This window comes from Xenia sp. Carnegie-2017, unplaced genomic scaffold, assembly GCF_021976095.1.
Source record: "Xenia sp. Carnegie-2017 unplaced genomic scaffold, XeniaSp_v1 HiC_scaffold_6, whole genome shotgun sequence".
Taxonomy (NCBI): domain Eukaryota; kingdom Metazoa; phylum Cnidaria; class Anthozoa; order Malacalcyonacea; family Xeniidae; genus Xenia; species Xenia sp. Carnegie-2017.
Window position 1 is genome coordinate 15,577,724 of NW_025813526.1, and position 18,139 is coordinate 15,595,862.

The window sequence follows — 18,139 nt, forward strand, 5'->3', positions numbered from 1 at the left end:
GTAACTCAATCAAGACTTTTCGAACGATAGGCAACTTCCATTATAAGAAGCAATTTTGCCATATATTTTGCAATTTTCAAACCTTTCAATGCTGCATTTACTGAGATATAGCCTTTGAAATTAAGGCAATTATTTTGAGTAAAGCAGAAAATTGTTTATTTCCATACTAATTTCAAATTATTCTTTGCAAAGCAGTCTAATGCTATTTTTACGGCATAAAGAAGAGTTCTCCGACAGTGTCATTTTAATGCAAATGAATGAAACATTAGCTATTAAGAGAAAACAAACAATATTTATTCGGTTGTTAATAGCATTGAGTGTTTTACTTATAAATGTTGAATTATTGATGTCCTTTTTTTACATTTTTTGCTTAATGTGAGCACACTATTTTAACTTAGGTAAATTCACAAAAATTATTTAACAGCATTTTTGAATGACAAGCTGCAATTCAAGTTTAAAATTACGGGTTTAATAAACGTTTTGACAGCATAACTTTTTAAATTAGGAGTAGAGCAGATTACTAAGGGAATATATTTTGCAGTAGACTGTATGATCGAGTAAACAATATCTAACATAAGATAATTATTTCATTACAAAAAAGCACTTAAAGAAAAGATCGTATCAAAAACTAATTTGTTTTTAGTGATTCATTTAGCTAAGCTGTTTTTTTGACTACAATGTTTATGTGAGGCAACATGTTTTTTAAAAACTGTATAAAGATGCTCTTGACAATTTTTTGGTGTTTTGAATCTTTTAGCCAAATCATGTGTTTTAATTTTTGCTTCGATTCTTCACACAAAGGTAAGGCACGTTATGTAGAAAATACTAGCTATAAATAGGGTTTGTCGTAAAATATTGAAAATTTGCATTTAGCAAGACCTAATTCCTTTTTTATCAAAATTATGTTAGAAATATTATTGTGCATTTCTAGATCAGAGACTGCAAGGCAATATATTCAAAAAAATTGATGTGACAAATGAGATGGAATGCATTGTTTCTTGCGCTAAGGAACCATGTTGTCGATCTATAAACCACAGGAGAAAGTTCAGTCAGGGACGTTGGAGTCTTTGTGAAATGTTACATACTGACCTCAATAATAGCAAAGAAAACGATTTGAAACATAATCGATTTTATGATTACATTTTTCTCAATTCCCCTTTCAAGGTAAAAAGAAAACTTAAGTCAATCCAAGAATAAATGTTTTGATAAAACTTTTTTGTCTAGTTATATCAAATACGTATTTGTATACTTAAATTTAAAATATTCAACGATGTTTATTATTTAAACACAAATTCCCTTCTCTTCATTTCAAATGCTAATTTCGTTTGTTTAGGAGTACAACAAAACATGCGAACTTCAATCGTGTAAGTTTAGATGGTTTTTACATAGCTACACAATGTTTTTTTTCATATTTATATAAATATAAAAAAGTTCAATTCATTCTTAGCTTTTAACAAAAGTTATGATTTGCTCTTTCCCAACGCACATGCTGAGAACATGATTCTAATGGATAATATGATGCCTAATATGTCAGAGATAACGTTGGTGTTTTGGATAAAAATGAACTCAAGTCAACGAATGGCCCTGTTTTCTTACGCTATAGAAGATAGTCCTGATGAATTTTTTGTTGGCTTTCAAAAGAATTGGCTTATTATCAGAATGCAGTCCAAGGATATTTTGTAAGGGGGAGTTGTAATAATTTACTTTTTTCTTAGTGAATCCAAAATCTGCTTGAATTGCGTTAGTAAGACTAACTGCAAATATCATATTTCAGGACAACCAAACACAGTTACACCGTTATTGCGAAAGAACTTACTCATTTATTTGCATCATTTATCAATCAACATTCATTTTTATAGTAATAGACATTAGTTTTTAAACAAGCAGGACATTTTTGTTGGTTTAATTATCAAGTAGTTTACAAAGGAGATTTTTGATGCACTTTATTTTGGGAACTTAGTATTTAATGTTAAGTTTAGTTTCGTTTTTCTTATTTTTATTGAATTCTCGGTTTAAAAGAGAGGGTTTTGTTCTAGAAGAACGAATTGACAAATGTAAATTATAAAATTTTTTTTGCTCATCGCTTGAAAAAATTCCAGTTTCTTGATTTATAATCTATCAATATTACGAATTTAGAAAAAATAGCTTGTTTTGATTAAGATGTCTATAACTTGGGAGTTCCATAACATCCAGCTTTTTTATTAATGAAAATCATACTACTTCCCTAACTTACTTCTTTTCGTTACGTTACAGAAAACTCAACATTCCACAAATCAACAACGGTTTTTGGCATCACCTGGCCATCATCATTGGTCACATGGATAAAAAAATTATTCTTGATGGATTTAAAATTTATAACACAACTAAGTTAAATAATTCATTACCATTATTACATGGTGGTGGTGTTGTTGCTATTGGTCAAAAACTTGAATGTGTGAATGGTGTTTTCGATCCAAAAATGTCATTTGTTGGTAAAATAAGTTATTTGAACTTGTGGAACAATGACGTTACACGTGATAAATCCTGTCATAAGATGCTGATCATTGATGAATGTACCAGTGGTCTAAATGAAAATACTTTTGTAATTAAGTGGAATCTTATGTATCAATTTGCAAGTGGAAATGTTATAAAAGTTCCTTCTTTAGCTAAGTTTGGTAAGTTAAAGTTGCATTTTTACTCTAATCGTTTAATAATTATGTTTATTATAATAATTAAAAGTCAAAACATTTCTCGTGAATTTTACTGAAAATGGCAAATAGTAAATAAAAAAAACGCAAATTCATTTCCTATAAAGCTAAATATTTAAATCGATCTAGGTATTTTAACTGTATTTTCTTTAGACGTTTAATTAAGATGTACCCAACCAAAGTGGAAATAAGATATTATCTCGCACTTTTTTATCAATTTTTTCTAGTAAAAAACAGAATTTTTCTTCAAATTTGTAATACGTGGCATTAACTCGCCTAACAAACATGTTCTTAAACCGAACCCAGTCAACTATAGTTTTTTTAAATGGCAAAATTCACAATTTGGACGGTTTTGCTTAAGTTGCTCCCACACCCTTTTTAACTTCTAGCTACTGTCTTTTCAGTAAGGTATTTTTTAAATTCCTTGCTGTTGTAGCAATTTTATATCTCTGTCTTTTTGATAAGTTTTGCTTCTCGTTCTTTATTCTTTTCTACTCTATTAGTTTTCTCTTGTGTCTAGCTAGAAATGTAGATAATTGTTTCATGTTACTTAACAATGGCAATTACTTCTATGTTTCATTTTTCTTTCATTTTCAGATTGACCACAGCGTTTTTTAATTTTCTTTTCTCAATATTGACTCCATGCAATTAAGTTCATTTTGCTAGATTGCTTTAGTTCGTTTGTTTACCGTCTCTATTTTCCTCATATCAAAGTTTGCAATCAGCTCTGCTGTTTTCTCTTATTAGCACTTTAATTGTCTGATTTTTTTGTCAGCTAATTTTGACATGAATTTGTAGCTCACTAGTATTGAAGATTGGTCGACTTTTTAATTCAAAGCGCTCTTTAGTATATTCAATAACGCTTTAATAGAAAAAGAATTTAGGAACACGAATTCAAGAATTTCTACATTTCCTATTACGTGTTGTTTGTGGTCGTCCCAAATTTGACTGATGCTTATCTAACGCTTCTTAACATTTATTTTTTAGGTTTTTCATCATGCAAAGAAGCATTAAAGGATGACAGGTATAGTATGCCTAGTACATAATTTATTAGGAATTCGTGTTCATTATTTTTGTTAAAAAAGTTATGTCCACCTTGTTATTTTTTCCACGCTCATTGAACTCAATTCCACGCCCACGCTTCTTTTTGTCGCGGTTGGTAAACATGAGAGAAAAAACATAGTTGAGCTTTGTCCAACTGCCTTTAGATAAATGACTCGAAGACATTGATTTTATTACTTTTCATTTTTCATTAGATCACATAATTCTTTAACTTAAAAACATAATGAATTATTTCAATAGTCTTTATCTGTGACGGATCTAGAATAAATCAAATAACTCACGCAACTGATGTCTACAATTCAAAAATTAGTCATCAAATTTAATGCTTACAATTCTATTTTGTCATTTGACTAAGTCACTAAAGAGTTACGTGAGATATGCTTGTGCAAACCTAGTGTTTAGTTTCCCACGTTAGTCGTTAGTGTTGATCGCAATATTTTGTAAATGGCGAGAACTTGGCGATAAGGATCAAATTTTACACTATGATCTCAAAGAAACTGACATATTGGACAATAATGAAAGAGATCCAATCAACGAGAAACAAATGCCAAATTTTTTTCAAAACTTAAATTAAGTTTTTTTGAGCATCGCAGAATCCATGAAATAAATGAAGAAATCAATAAACTGTGGTGGTTTATGCAAACAGATGGAAACGGATGAACCAATGAAGAAACGACCGAAAAGCTTAAAACAAACTAAGTTTTAGGACGAAATCGATGTTTATGAGGGAGAAGTCTTGTTGCAAATGACGTACACCCTGGCCAATACGGTCATAGAGGGTGAAAGAAGCGTCGAAATTGCTCGAAACGAATAGGACGCTATGCTAACTGAAATCTCGAACGACTTCCATCAGGATAAGGACATAGGTCCGAGCATTAAAACAAGATGTCAAACGTTGAAAGCATTTACAACTGGTTGGTGATGAGTGCATTTTTAATTCACAAAATTACTCAAAACATCATAACCTGGCAATAATCAGTGCCATTTGGTGATAAAATCTTTCACCGACAACGTTAAACTTTGTCCCTTCAAGATATTGAAAAATATTTGGAAAGAGCAAGAGACGTACGAGATGGTAAAAATAAACAATTATTGATTATATTAGTTTCTAAAAGCCTCATAAAGTCATAACATCTGATACTTTATCAAGGTGGCTTGAAAAAATTTTGAAAATGGCTAGTATTACTGACTTCACGGGACACAGCACCAGAGCTGCCTCATCATCTTCAGCAAAATGGAGTAATGCTGATATTACTAGAATCTTGCAAGAGGCTGGATGGATAAATGCATTTCATTTCAACAGATTTTATAGTAATTCCCTGCACAGAAAAGACAATTTTGTGCAAGCGTTATTACAGTCTTGTGCACAGGACCATAATATAGCAAAATATCGTGTTATTGTTATTCATTAAGAGCGGTTTTTCCAAAATAATTGATTTTTTATGGGTTTTAACTACTACGTACGCTCAAGATCTCAATATTTTTAATATCTAATGTGACTGCTTAGTGATGTAGTAGTTAAAAACTAAACAAGGCTTACCTGAAAGTTGGAGTTTTATTGTAATTCTTTGAGCTATTTGACAGGGAAACTATAAGGAGTCACCCACCCCCATTAATGCCTGAGAGACTAATTAGGTTTATTTTCTCAACCTATGGGTTTTTCTTATATTGGCATCACTTGCAGCGTTAAAGACTGAACACACGATCTGCGTGCGCATATCTCACGTGACTCCTTACTGTCCTTCTCCAATAACTCATAGAATTAAAATAAACAATTAAATTAAAAGAACTGCTGGTAAGTTTACCTTTAATATTCAATTTTTTGCAATCATTAAATTCCCAACTTATACTAATTCAAATTTTAATGACGAAATTCTGTTATATCTGAAATCGTACATAAAAATCACCTTGGCAAACAGATCAGTTGATTTTAACATATCTGGAATTATAATTAATGACTGAATGATAAGCGTGTTGGCTCGATTGGTTTGATTGATAATGGGGTTTAAGAACGCTATGTAAGCCTTTTCATTGATAAAGTGCCTGATAGTTGGTGATCTGGAATAATCTCGGCCGATAAACAAGGTGGCTGAACCGATAAGGGAGTGCAATTGCTACTGTGTAATTAGTTAGATTAAATTTTTGTGTTATTATGATTGGCTTTACCAAGTTCAACTGATAGCCAATTGAGATAAAATCTGATCTCTACTAAGCAATTTTTTTGACGATTGTCAAAAAATATGAACTGTCCCTTGTGTTACATCATTTCTAACTTAACACATTCCATAGAGGTGTGTCTGGAGTCTTAGCAAAAAAACTTAAATGTTTTGGAAAAAATTGTATCGCTTTAAAACGATAAAAATTGCTTTTTTAAGGCTTTAAAATTCAAAATTTTACACCTTAGGTGATCTTTGACTGATGTTTGAAAAATCATAGATATGTCGAGAATTGTGCCTCCAAATTTGTAGTCCTCGATAAGTCACAATCGATTAAAGTAAGCATGCGAAAATAAGGTTTGCAAAGGTATATGAACTAGAAAAACTATCTAATAAACAAGTACGTTCGTGACTGTATTGTACTATGGACTCCGTCTCGGTCACATACGTTTCACAACTAACTCCCTTCTCTCACTCTTATTCCACTATAACTTCCAATTCTTGACATTCTTACTGATATTTCGTGCATGCTATTTACTTATGATGAATAATTTCCTTATCAGTTTCTGACAGATCTGCCCCAACTGTTCTTAATCAGTTCCCATTTTATGTTACGTTTTGATAAAATAAACATTTTCTTAAAGCAGTTGCATTTTTGCAAATATTTCTTTTAGGAAAACACATTATCTAAAACGTAAACTTCATGATATTTTAGTAACATAATACATTCTAAAATGTTTTTCATATTTTATTAAACAGATAATAGCTAATTCTCCATCGTTATACTCAATCGAGACTTTTTTATTCTTAAAAGATAATGTTTGAAATAACTTGATGTTTGCTCACGTTTCTTGTCATAAAATATTATATTAATAAATTCTAGCAACAAAATCCAGATTCCAAATTGTTTTGTTTATTTTTTTTTAAACAAATGTAAAAGTGCAAAAGATGGTGTTTACTTGGTAAAGACAAAAACTTCACTTGGCTACAGCAAAGTTTTCTGTAAAAAAACTATATCTGGTTGTTCTGGAGAAGGTTGGACGCTAGTGATGAAAATTGATGGGAATAAGGTGCAACTAAAATTGTTTAAAGTTTTTCTTCAAAAAATTTAGTAATATAACAACATAAATTTTTGTGTTTAATGAAAAATGAAGGCATTAACAGAATTATAAAAATCTATTTACTTTGCATTAACGAGCATCATTTTTTTTAAAATATTACTTTTTTATCCTTAAATTCAATGTTTTTACCTAAGCTTCATTTCCATTAAATCGTAGAAGTCATTAATATTGGATGACGTTCGTCGTCACCACTCATGCACGGGGATTAATGGAAACTTGATTCGAGGCAATAAATACAACAACTGCACTGCAATAAATATAGACGAAGAGTTTTTTAAAAATAGACATGTTTTGGCGTCTCATGATGCCATCTTCAGTAGAAGTGAATAATTATATAAATAATGCAAAGTTTATGAAAGAGTAATGTGATACAGTGACATAAATATATAGATATGGATAATCTATAACAGTAATAAGGAAATAAGATAAATTAATAGGGAACGTAATATAGACTAAATGTGTTGAATCTAAAAACTTGAACATTGAGGTCAGGGTTAGTTTTGTTGATGTGGAGATCTTCTTTGATTTTACTTATTCTTGAATCTTCCCTAACCCTAAGCACAATGTTCAAGTTTTTAGATCCAACACAATATTTGTTTTGCAACATGCTCCCAAGTTATTTGTCTTATTTCCTTCATATTGTTAAATTTTATCCATATCTATGTATTTTGTCGGTGTATCATATTTAATATTTATCATTTATTTTTTGATGACAAGAAATATTAATGGTTTTAAAATAAATGTTAGAAATGTTAACTAGTAAACAGGATTCTTAATTTACGGCTTAATTTTTTTAAAAATTTTTTAGAAAACATTTGACTTTGACTCATCGCTTTGGAAGAATAAAAATAGTTACAATATTGAAAATGGTAAAACAGGAGTTGATAATTTGGAAACAAAAATTCCTACCTACTGGAGCACAAATATAAACAAGATATGTGTTGGAATGAGATTCAAGGGTGAAACAAATTTTATCAGCATCGATTTTCATGCAAATTCGTTGTACGATGTCATTGCCGATGGAAAATACCATCAAACCAATGTGAGCCGAAACAAATGGATGTCATTGATTACAGACAGTGCTCTTCAACCAAACTGCAATAAAGAGGGTTTCAACGTCTTTGACAAAATAAATTCACACCCCCGTGTAAGGATTGGCATCATAGGAAATAATGAAAAAAATTGTAGGTCAAGCGACTCTTTCATTGGATTTGGCTGTACGTACGAGCGATGCACGCAAAACGCTCAAATAAATAGCTGTGGAAACACGGTTTTCCGCCACAATAAGGAACAATTGAAATCAATGGGATACATTTTTGTTCTCTAATTTAAATAAATGCTTATTTAGACTACGTTGCTTTTGTTTAAGTTATAAATATGTGTAATTTGTTTAATGTATTGTTATGCCAACAAGCTTTAGCATTGCTAAATGTACTTTCTTCTTTGTTATCTGCTATATGTATAATTCAATAAACTTTTCTTTGAGTATGTTATACCAGACTTTTACAGACCTTATCATAGAAAGCAGTATTTAAAGACACTCATTTGATATTTCTATTGTAAGCATACAATATATGTATTAATTACGACTTGTGGGTTAAATATTGGTAGTAAAATTCAGGTTAGTTTGTGACTGTAGAAGTTACCCGTTAAATTATAAAAAAGTCTCACAAAAGAGTATCCTTTGTAAATACCTAAAATGAAACATTCAGCAGCAGAATTTGAATTTTAATTAGAGTAATTTGGCAAGCCGGACTTTTCGTATAAGACATCGCCGAAATTTTTGAGAAGGATTTGTGATTTGGCAGAACTCTTGCAGGACATCGTCAACATAAAGAATAACACTACTTTTATCCATTTCAGCATTTTCTAGCCTGCCCGTTTTTTTCTATCCATTCAAACTAACTTTTTAACATAAAAAATAGATTGCTGGAAATTTCTCGATCTTCGTTTCGCAGGTCCTTGGGGATCTACACGATGGTGCAGCGCTGTAGAAGTAGGGGGCACTTGGGAGAGAAGCCCCCACCCTTATACCTTTGAAATGTGTAACATTTCATTATTTCATAGCTTCAGCTTCGTCAAAAGAGCCCCCCCCATCTGATAAATTTAGTTCTAAAGCAATGGATTTTGTTCTTTTTTGCGCATCTTATATTTTTTTTGTAATGAACATCCACACGAACGTTTAACAAAATTTACCAAAGAAAAAACGAAAATACCTTCATTAGAGTCAGCGCAGCTAGAACTTTATGTGAAAAAATCCAATTGACATAAGCAAAATTTAGGCATACAAATTTTTGCAAGTTCCCTGCTAAGTAGCTAACTGTAGTGAGCCTTGTTAAATTGATTGATTATTTTAGCTGGAAGAAAATCATTCATTAAGCATGAGTCACGTTTTTGTTTACTTCATCGTCACAAGATATTTATAGCATACTGCTGTTATAACTAAAATTTTTCTGGCATTTAAAGATACGTATTTAGATTATCTTTCAAGAAAATCATCCAATATTGCCACATATTGCTGAACAAATTGTACAACTGAGTCAAACAAACTTTAAAATACTTTGAAATTTTTGAAATTTTAGCCATAAATATTTGACGTAATGTCATAACAAACAAATAGTTTATAACATGTAGAGGAAGGTGATTGCCATATATTTTAGAATAGGCAAAAGTTAAATAACTTAGTTGGGAACTTTTTAAAAGTTTGCAAAAGATTGAAACGATAAAAATCTCGTGCACTGGAATGCTAAAGAACATGAGATCACAACGTTAATTGATCTGAAAATTAGTCAAAAACTTGGCCGTATTCTTGAATAGATACATCCATATTTTAGAAATAAGGTAAAAACATTTTTTCAGTTGTTCAAACAAATTTAATTATTTACAAAAAACTCTTTAAAAGGATACAAGTATATGCATGCATAGACTATGCATCATTGTCATTGAAGCCCAATTTTAATTTACAAAAACAAAGTTGAGCTTTATTATTTATCTTTAAAGATTTTTTCTTCCCTGTCACTGCATATTCAGGTTACTACATATATAATCACAATTGCTTTTAAAATATACTGTGGTATTACTGAAAAATCCATGCTGCGTTTGCTGAAAGAAAGTTAGTTTGTGTAATGTTTAATATTGTATTTGAAGTTTTAATTTTAAATTTTATCTTCAAATTTTAAAATTCGCATGTCTTTTTCTTATATTTTAATGCATCTTTCATGTACATCGTTGCAGTTGAAAGCAAGAAAAATATCATCAATCCTGTAAACATCACAAGTCTCGATAAATCTACCGAAGTGCATCTTATCATCTAATTTATAACTATCTTAAATTTTGTTTTCAAAAGTTTTTTTAGTTCACAATTAACTGTAGAGACATGTCCATTAAAGGAAAATGTTTTGTTTGAAAATGTTTTGATTCGAAGATTGAAAACAACAAATGCAATAGGATTGTAATTGTGTTTTATAGCAAAATATCGCTTTGCACACTGCTCACTGTAACGTTTCCAATAATAAATGCAAACGATAGACTTTTTTGAGAATCTAAAACTCTCAATTCTTTATTTTTCAAAAATTGATTGAAATGACTTTTAACTTTAAGCGTTTAAAACATTTCCAAGGTCAGATGATGCCATGAGGAAATTTGTCATTTGACACATTTTGTGTTCGATATTTTATCGCAATTTTCTTTCACATCATGACACAGCCAAGTCAAAAAACTGTTTTTATGAACGAGTTTACGAGAATTAAAACAGCATTCATTCATATTAAAAGGAAAGTGAGTTAAAACATAAATAGTATCTTGTGCTAGTTTTATTTTTATTTTATGCTTATATAAAAGTAGCCAAAATTCATGTCTAGAAGTAAGGAGTGGTGTTTGCAAAAGCTTCTCATAATTTCGAACATTTTTTGTATTCTTTAATTGAATAGAACATATTATTCAGAAAATTTTGTCTGTTTTCAAAGATTGAGTCACTAAAAACGAGGACCGATATAGTCTGGGCTAGGGTATTTATCACATCGGCAAGCACGTTATAATACCTCAGATCAGTTCATGTCTAATTAACTTATTTTTTTGTAGACAGGACATACTATTTCAGTTAAAATAAATATTAAAATGTTTAACTTTGAACAGAAATTTTAAATCGTTATTTAATTTTTACAAATTTTTTTTGGAAACTTTCGACTTTGACTTATTGCTTTGGAAGAATAAAAGTAGTTACCAGGTTGAAAATGGTAAAACAGGAATGGATAATTTGAATACAATACTTCCTACCTACTGGAGCACAAAAATAAACAAGATATGTGCTGGAATGAGACAAATTGTGAGACAAATGGTGAGACAAATTTTATCAGCTTTGATTTTCAAGCTAAATCGTTGTACGATGTCATTGCCGATGGAAAATACCGTCAAACCAATGTGAGCCGAAACAAATGGATGTCATTGATTAAAGACAGTGTTCTTCAACAAAACTGCTATAAAGAAGGTTTTAACGCAAAGGATGAAATAGGGTTACATGCTCGTGTAAGGATTGGTATCCTGGGAAATAATCAAAACGATTGTGGGAGAAGTGACTCTTTCATTGGTTTTGGTTGTCCATTCAATGGTATTTACTGCGGGCGAATACCTCAAATCAACAGCTGCGGGAACTCAGCTTATTGCAATGGAAAGCTGATAAGAGAACTTAAATCAATGGGATACATTTTTATTTCTTAATTACAATAGTGGTAATAGGAAAAACACTTGTTCTTGTTTCGGGCTATATATATTTGTAATTTGATTAATGTAGAACTGGCTGTAGATGTACTTTCTTTTTAAAGTAAGCTTTACGAACTATATTCAACTATGTTTGTTTGAGTAATGTTTAGCAAATTTTTTCAAAACATATTAGAAAAGAATTTTTTCAAAGGTTTCATTTGATTTTTCTATAATGAGCATAAATAAATATGTATTAAAAACAACAAAATTCACACTGCTTGATGAAAATCCTACACTGTGCCGAGAAGCTAAACTACAACAACTTATAAGAAAATTAAGACGGAAGGGTTCAATTGACATTAACCCAAAGGGCTCTCAACCATTCCGTTTTTTTGGCTTACCTAAATTATACATGAAACGTGAAGCAGGACAACTGCGTCTACTACGTCAATGATCCTTTGAAGCGACTTTCTCGGATGTTTCAATAGCAAAAGCAAGGTCAAGTTCTCACTTTAAGGTCAGTTTTGCTTCAGCTAATAATCGCTATTGAATCTTATGGTAATTTGTCCAACAAACAAGTCAATCTCGCATTCGCGATCCTCTGATTAAAAACTTTAATTCTGCCATTAACATTGAAAAGGTCACACTCAGGTTTTGGCAACGTATGTTGAAATTTAAACGCTGTCTGTTAATGGTTGGCATGGTTTCGGTTGGTAGTTATATCCTGTACCAGTTGCGTCAGCTCTTCGTAACTCTTAGTTTTGAGGACATCGATGGCGACCAAACATTGAATCAACTTATACGTTTTTATCCCTACGCTAACCAAAAAAATCGATAGGTGTTTGGTTTCGTCTTCCATATCTTTACCCTGAAAAAGTGATTCTAAAGTTCGACAAAATGTCACTATTCTTTATTATTGCCGTTAAATTCTTCGATTTTCCCAAAAAGTCGTCATACTAAATTTAATCCGTTTTAATTTTGTCGGCCCGTGTGGTCGCCTATTTGGGTTTGAAATTCATCTGGTCGAAGTAAAACGTTTTCTTCGTCTTCAATATAGTGCTTATAGAGTTTTATTGATGGCAATCTCGCAAGATCAAATCCAACGCAACAAAACAACATGCATCATGAGTCGTTGTTCACAAGAGATCCGGCAGATGCCATCATACATCACATTATGAAAAATAACTAATCACATTCATTTCATTATTGTTTTTTAAAGTAGATATTGTTAAGTGCATGTTCTAAACGAAATTAACATAAATTTTGAAAGACACTTGCACTATGTCCTTAAGTAATTTGATGCAGAAAGAAGATTAAAGTAAAGAATCCTATTTTAAAAGCGAGAAAATAACTGCCAACTACTTGCCAACAGACAAAAAAGTTGATATCTGCTAACAAGTAAATTAAAAATACATTGATAACAATTCAAATATGATGTCAATATATATAACGTATATACAATGTCGACATATATAACGTCAATTTAAAATTTTTGTCACAAATTTACAAGTTGGCTACGCCATTGTATTTCCCATATCATCATAAACTCAGTTACAGGTGACTTAAAGTACTTTATTTATTGCGAGTGATCTATTTGGTTTTTAAATGAATTTCATTCCGTAAAGAAATCAACCAGGTACATTTTAATGTACTAATACACACCCCATTTCTAAATTGAAGTCTAGTAATGGCTTTGGATTTTTTAAAACCTGTCTTTCTCAATGCCACTCATTGTCTTTATCAATTTGTAATTCATCATTTTAAGTTTATCTCTTATCTTTTTACTTAAGTCTTTGTCATTCTTCCTTTTTTTCATAATTGCCTTATTTACTTTAACTTCCTCTTTCATCCTTTCAAGTTCCTGTTTTAGCATTGTAAGTTCCATTTGCAAGACGTCCTTGCAGAAGCGTGTTGGTGCAATTATGGCTGCGGAGGCCAAAGCAAAATTTCGCGCCGCCTTCACCTTTGAACTAATGATTTTTGCTGTGCATATCGCAGTATTATTGAGTCTCGATACTTTATGTTAGTTTTTGCATTTTGATTACACTCTAACGATGACTGCTCTACCACTAGAAAATTAAAAATAGGTACGCGAATAGGTTAAATGACTAATATTTAATTAACTACATGAGAAATCACTAGAGAAGTCCGACGGTCATTTTTTGTAATGATAACCAAAATATTATAGATCATTTATCAACAAAAATGATAATTTTGTCGCCAAATACAACAAACTAAAAGTCCGTCTCATTAGTTTATTAGCTTGCGCTCTATGGACGACTGATTTAAACGACTGAAACAAGTCGGGCGTCTGTTTGAGAGACAGGCTTCAGTCAATGGCTCAATAGACCTGCTAAGTAGGCTGGCCACTATAACGAGCCACTATAACCTGTATGATATTTTGAAAGGTTTATTCCCACTATTTCCAGTAAAATTTTACGAATTTCCTTTATTTTATACTTTCGAATATTTTCCATAACGCATCATCATCATGTGGTCGTGTCAATTTGTGAATTGCCGTCCTAGCACCCGGACATCTGGACATTTTTTAGTATAACATTGTGGTTAGCCTGTTAGCAGGCTACTACAAAAAGTATTATTAGGTTTGGATTAATGATAAAATGGAATACCAGTAACGATTCCTGTCTGTGGTAGAAAGCCAAGAAAATTGATTGAAATAGGCAAAAAACTATACATTTTTAGGCCTTGTCACGCCACCTAAGAAGACATTAATTTGGCCAAGTATGTTGTCCACTGTCATTGTAACAATTGACAAGTCAGGTGTTGTGGCCACATAAGAAACATCAACAATGCTCCTCAATTACTTTATTCCTTAATCGATTGTAAAACGACCCCCCTTACAAGGTTTAATTTTGATCTGTCTTCCTTTTCTTTACAGTTAACTTCATTTACTTTATATTATAACTGTGGAAATAGCTGTTTGCTTCAATTCATTTTTCTAGGCTGAATTTAAAACTTCGTGACTCATAATTATTTCTGCGCCCCAATAAAATAAACAGCTGGGGGGACTTGCCTCCCCTACCCCCCTGCCCCCCTGCCCCTCTGCCCCCTGCTACCACGCCAGTGCGTCATTGTTCTTATGCTTTTTCTAAAACTGTCGAAATGAGGTTAAACCCATAAACATATTTTCAAATCATGTAACAAAAGTTTTGTCTCGACGTTTCAGCCAATCTGCAGCTGGTTTTAAAAAGCAGTTGCTATTCAAATAAGACCACTTTTTAAAGCTGTGCATCTTTCTTTCTAAATCAATCATAATTGTTGCCTAGTGAAGAGACAAAGCTTCACATAAGATCATTACTTATGCCAACACTGTTCACGTTGTCTTTTAGTTTATATAATAGGGTTGTAAATTTAGACTGTTTTTGTTCTCTTTTAATAACTCCTTAAAAAATATATTGAGTTAAGTTATCTTATATTCACAGAGCTACTAAAGGGTCAGGTTTGTATCGGAGCTTTTATCCTTTTTTCACAAATACGTTGTGTTGACGTATTTGGCGTCGATATTGAAGGCTATTAATATACTATTTTTACTAACCTCAAACCACCAAATCAAAATGTTTTCATTCAACTACCATCGTTAGACTTGACATCCTATCACTTTAGTAGTTGAATAACAGTGACCACTGACTTGGTAAAATTAACCTATAGTTAAAAAGCTTGCACGATTGATTAAGCTATTTTTAAATTATTTTTGTGCGTATTAGCTTTTTTAAGTAGCGTTAATATCCTTTTTTGCTTTCAATTTTTTTATCACTACCTACACTAACAATGCTGTAGAAGTGTTGGGCGCTTGGGAGAGGAGCCCCCCTTCTTCCAGTTCTGGGGGGTGAGCCTCCCGTCTACTATTGAAATGGTAATTTAAAAGGACACTAATGACAAAAACCTGACTCTATTTTCATTAAGTACAATCAAAATTATTAAAATTACGTTCTTGATTAGTCGATAATTTTTCTTGTCTTATTATTTCACATGATAATGCCCCCAATCATCCATTTACGCTGTGTAGGTTTCAAACAGAATAACTTAGATTAAAACTTACACGAAGGACTAATTATGGCTGCTTAATATTATTGAGTTGCTTGGGCGCAAGTAACCAATTAATATTTACTGCAAAAATAATGACTGCTTAAATAACCTCTTTGAATATGTCTAAAAAAGTGAAGCATGCATCTCTGTTGGACTTTTTCGTGCCAAAGGCGAAGAAAAGCAAAGAAAAGCAAATAAAACCCTTTTGAAGATTTAAATGAAGACATAGATATGGAAGCTGAAACTTGTATCTCGCAAAAACCTAACAGTTCCAACAAGCCCATTGAAATAAATTACGATGTTTTCCACGCTTTAAAACCTGAAGCCGGAGGAAGAGGCGAGCATAAGGCAATGGTTGAAATCAACGACAGCAACAGCTCCGAAAAAGAAACTGAGCTGAGAAGTTTGATAAAAACACACAGGAATTTACGGTAAACAATGCCTTCAATGAATTTCCAAACTCTAGTGAGCATTTAGTTGTCGGGATTTTAGAAACGTTAACAATCTTGGACTGCATGCTAAACTATGAAATTACATGAGTAAAGAATGGATAGAATATACTGTTTTTCTATGCAAAACGAAGAGTCTTGAAACCACAGCAGCGCAAAATTACCTAAGAAAAAAATTTGCCAAGCATGCAAAAAGCAGTGCACAAGTAACTGCAACCAAAATTCTCAATGAAAAAGAAAAGAGAATTATCCAGATCTCAACTGGCTTATCTGTTGCACAATATCAATCAACAACTGCGAATGCCTAAGAACTGCCTTCTATGTTGCTAAAGAAAACAGACCATACTCATACTATGAGAATCTGATAAAGCTTTAGCAGAAAAATGGAATAAATCTTGGGGTTACTCTACATTCAAGGTGGTCTTGCAAAGAAATGATTGATACAACTGCCTCAATTATGCGTAAGAATCTTATTAAAGAAATTACCAAAATAACAAAAAGATTTCCATTATAATTGACGAAGTTACCTCAAATGCAAAAGAATCCTGCCTGGTCGTGTATGTGAAGTCCATAAAAAACGGTTTTGCTGTTAACATTTTTCTAAGTATTGTTGCCAAAGAAGAGCCAGGCGGGAAACGGATTCTTAAAATAAATATTAGAGCCCAAAAAATAATTTTAAAATATTCATAAACAATTTGGTTTTATGAAATTTATTAAAAGAGTGACGTTTTGTCTTTACTCAAGACATCTTCAGACTAGTTAACAAGAATATAGATACATGTTTGTAAATGTAGATTGTCCAGGTTGTTATAGTCCTGAGAAGGACTGTTTTTCATGTTGTTGACTGACGTTTCGACAACCTTGACGGTAGTCATCATACGAGTCAAAATTTTTGACTAATCGCTGCCGACAAAACAACAAATTTCTACAAGTTAGACAAGCCAGCATATTACGACCTCCTTGAACAAAACATCACAATATCATGCAAGAAATCAAATGCCGACACAATAAAAGCCATCCACGCCGAAGACAAAAATGTCACATCACAACTGGGTATATCTGACACTGGATTTTTCCTCAACCTACGACAACATCACAAACGCCAAAAGCAAACATCATTATACACGCCATAAATTAATTTCTCATACACAACCAACAACTCTGGAAAAACCAACAACTTTGCATTCGACGTCGCAATGGGCAGCATCAACGCTGCTGAAAAATGCCAACTCGTAGGAAGCTCCCTCCTTTCTCAACTACAACACATCACAACAGACATAGGACTTTATCGAGACAACGCATTACACAAAACCCAACACTTCTCAGCAATACGTCAACAACGAAAGCAACCATACACCAACCCTAAGGAAGAACATACCCGCCACCATTACAATAAAATTTAATATAACTACATGAATAATTAATCTTCCTTAATATTTTGACTAAATGTAACTGTTATTTAAAAATGGTAATCATTTAGAGTTATGTACTTTTATTTTAAATCATTTTCACTTTAATATAACTTTTTCAAATTTGATTTTTGTACATTGATTTGGTTTCATTTCGAAGTTCTAAATTTCAATTTAGCTAGATACAGTTTTAAATGTAAAAGTCACATACATGCGGAAAGAGTAAGCATATTTACTGAAACAGATGGGCTCCAGCGAAACAAAATTTATTAAATTTATGATAATTTCGTATTTCATTAACCTTTGACAGCGTTTTAGCAATTAGAACTTTTTACTAAGCTTTGACGTTTACTGCATAAAGAGCATGTTCTCATCAAATTTCTTAACTAATGCTTCCTCAGTTAAAGCGAAACTATTACTATCAGAAAACTTTACTGACAATACGAATTTCATTTATGATGTACACATGACAAAAAATCGTTTTAAGGCCTGTTCACATCGGCGATCCTA

General features: G+C 31.9%; 1 protein-coding gene and 1 long non-coding RNA gene across 2 annotated transcripts; one reads left to right on the forward strand and one right to left on the reverse strand.

The window, feature by feature from the left end:
* The first annotated feature begins 637 nt into the window (after positions 1-637).
* Positions 638-8,767, forward strand: LOC124458109. The gene is made up of 8 exons (XM_047008203.1): positions 638-801; positions 932-1,164; positions 1,334-1,364; positions 1,448-1,679; positions 2,254-2,654; positions 3,675-3,711; positions 6,846-6,975; positions 7,835-8,767. Exons 1-8 carry the CDS (start codon positions 696-698, stop codon positions 8,351-8,353), a joined length of 1,689 nt encoding a protein of 562 aa, XP_046864159.1. The 5' UTR covers positions 638-695; the 3' UTR covers positions 8,354-8,767.
* A 4,375-nt stretch (positions 8,768-13,142) lies between these two features.
* Positions 13,143-16,821, reverse strand: LOC124458127. Its single transcript, XR_006953023.1, has 2 exons — positions 16,748-16,821; positions 13,143-13,793 (listed from the first exon to the last, which is right to left on the reverse strand). It is a non-coding gene; the product is annotated as an uncharacterized LOC124458127 (long non-coding RNA).
* Positions 16,822-18,139: the final 1,318 nt, after the last annotated feature.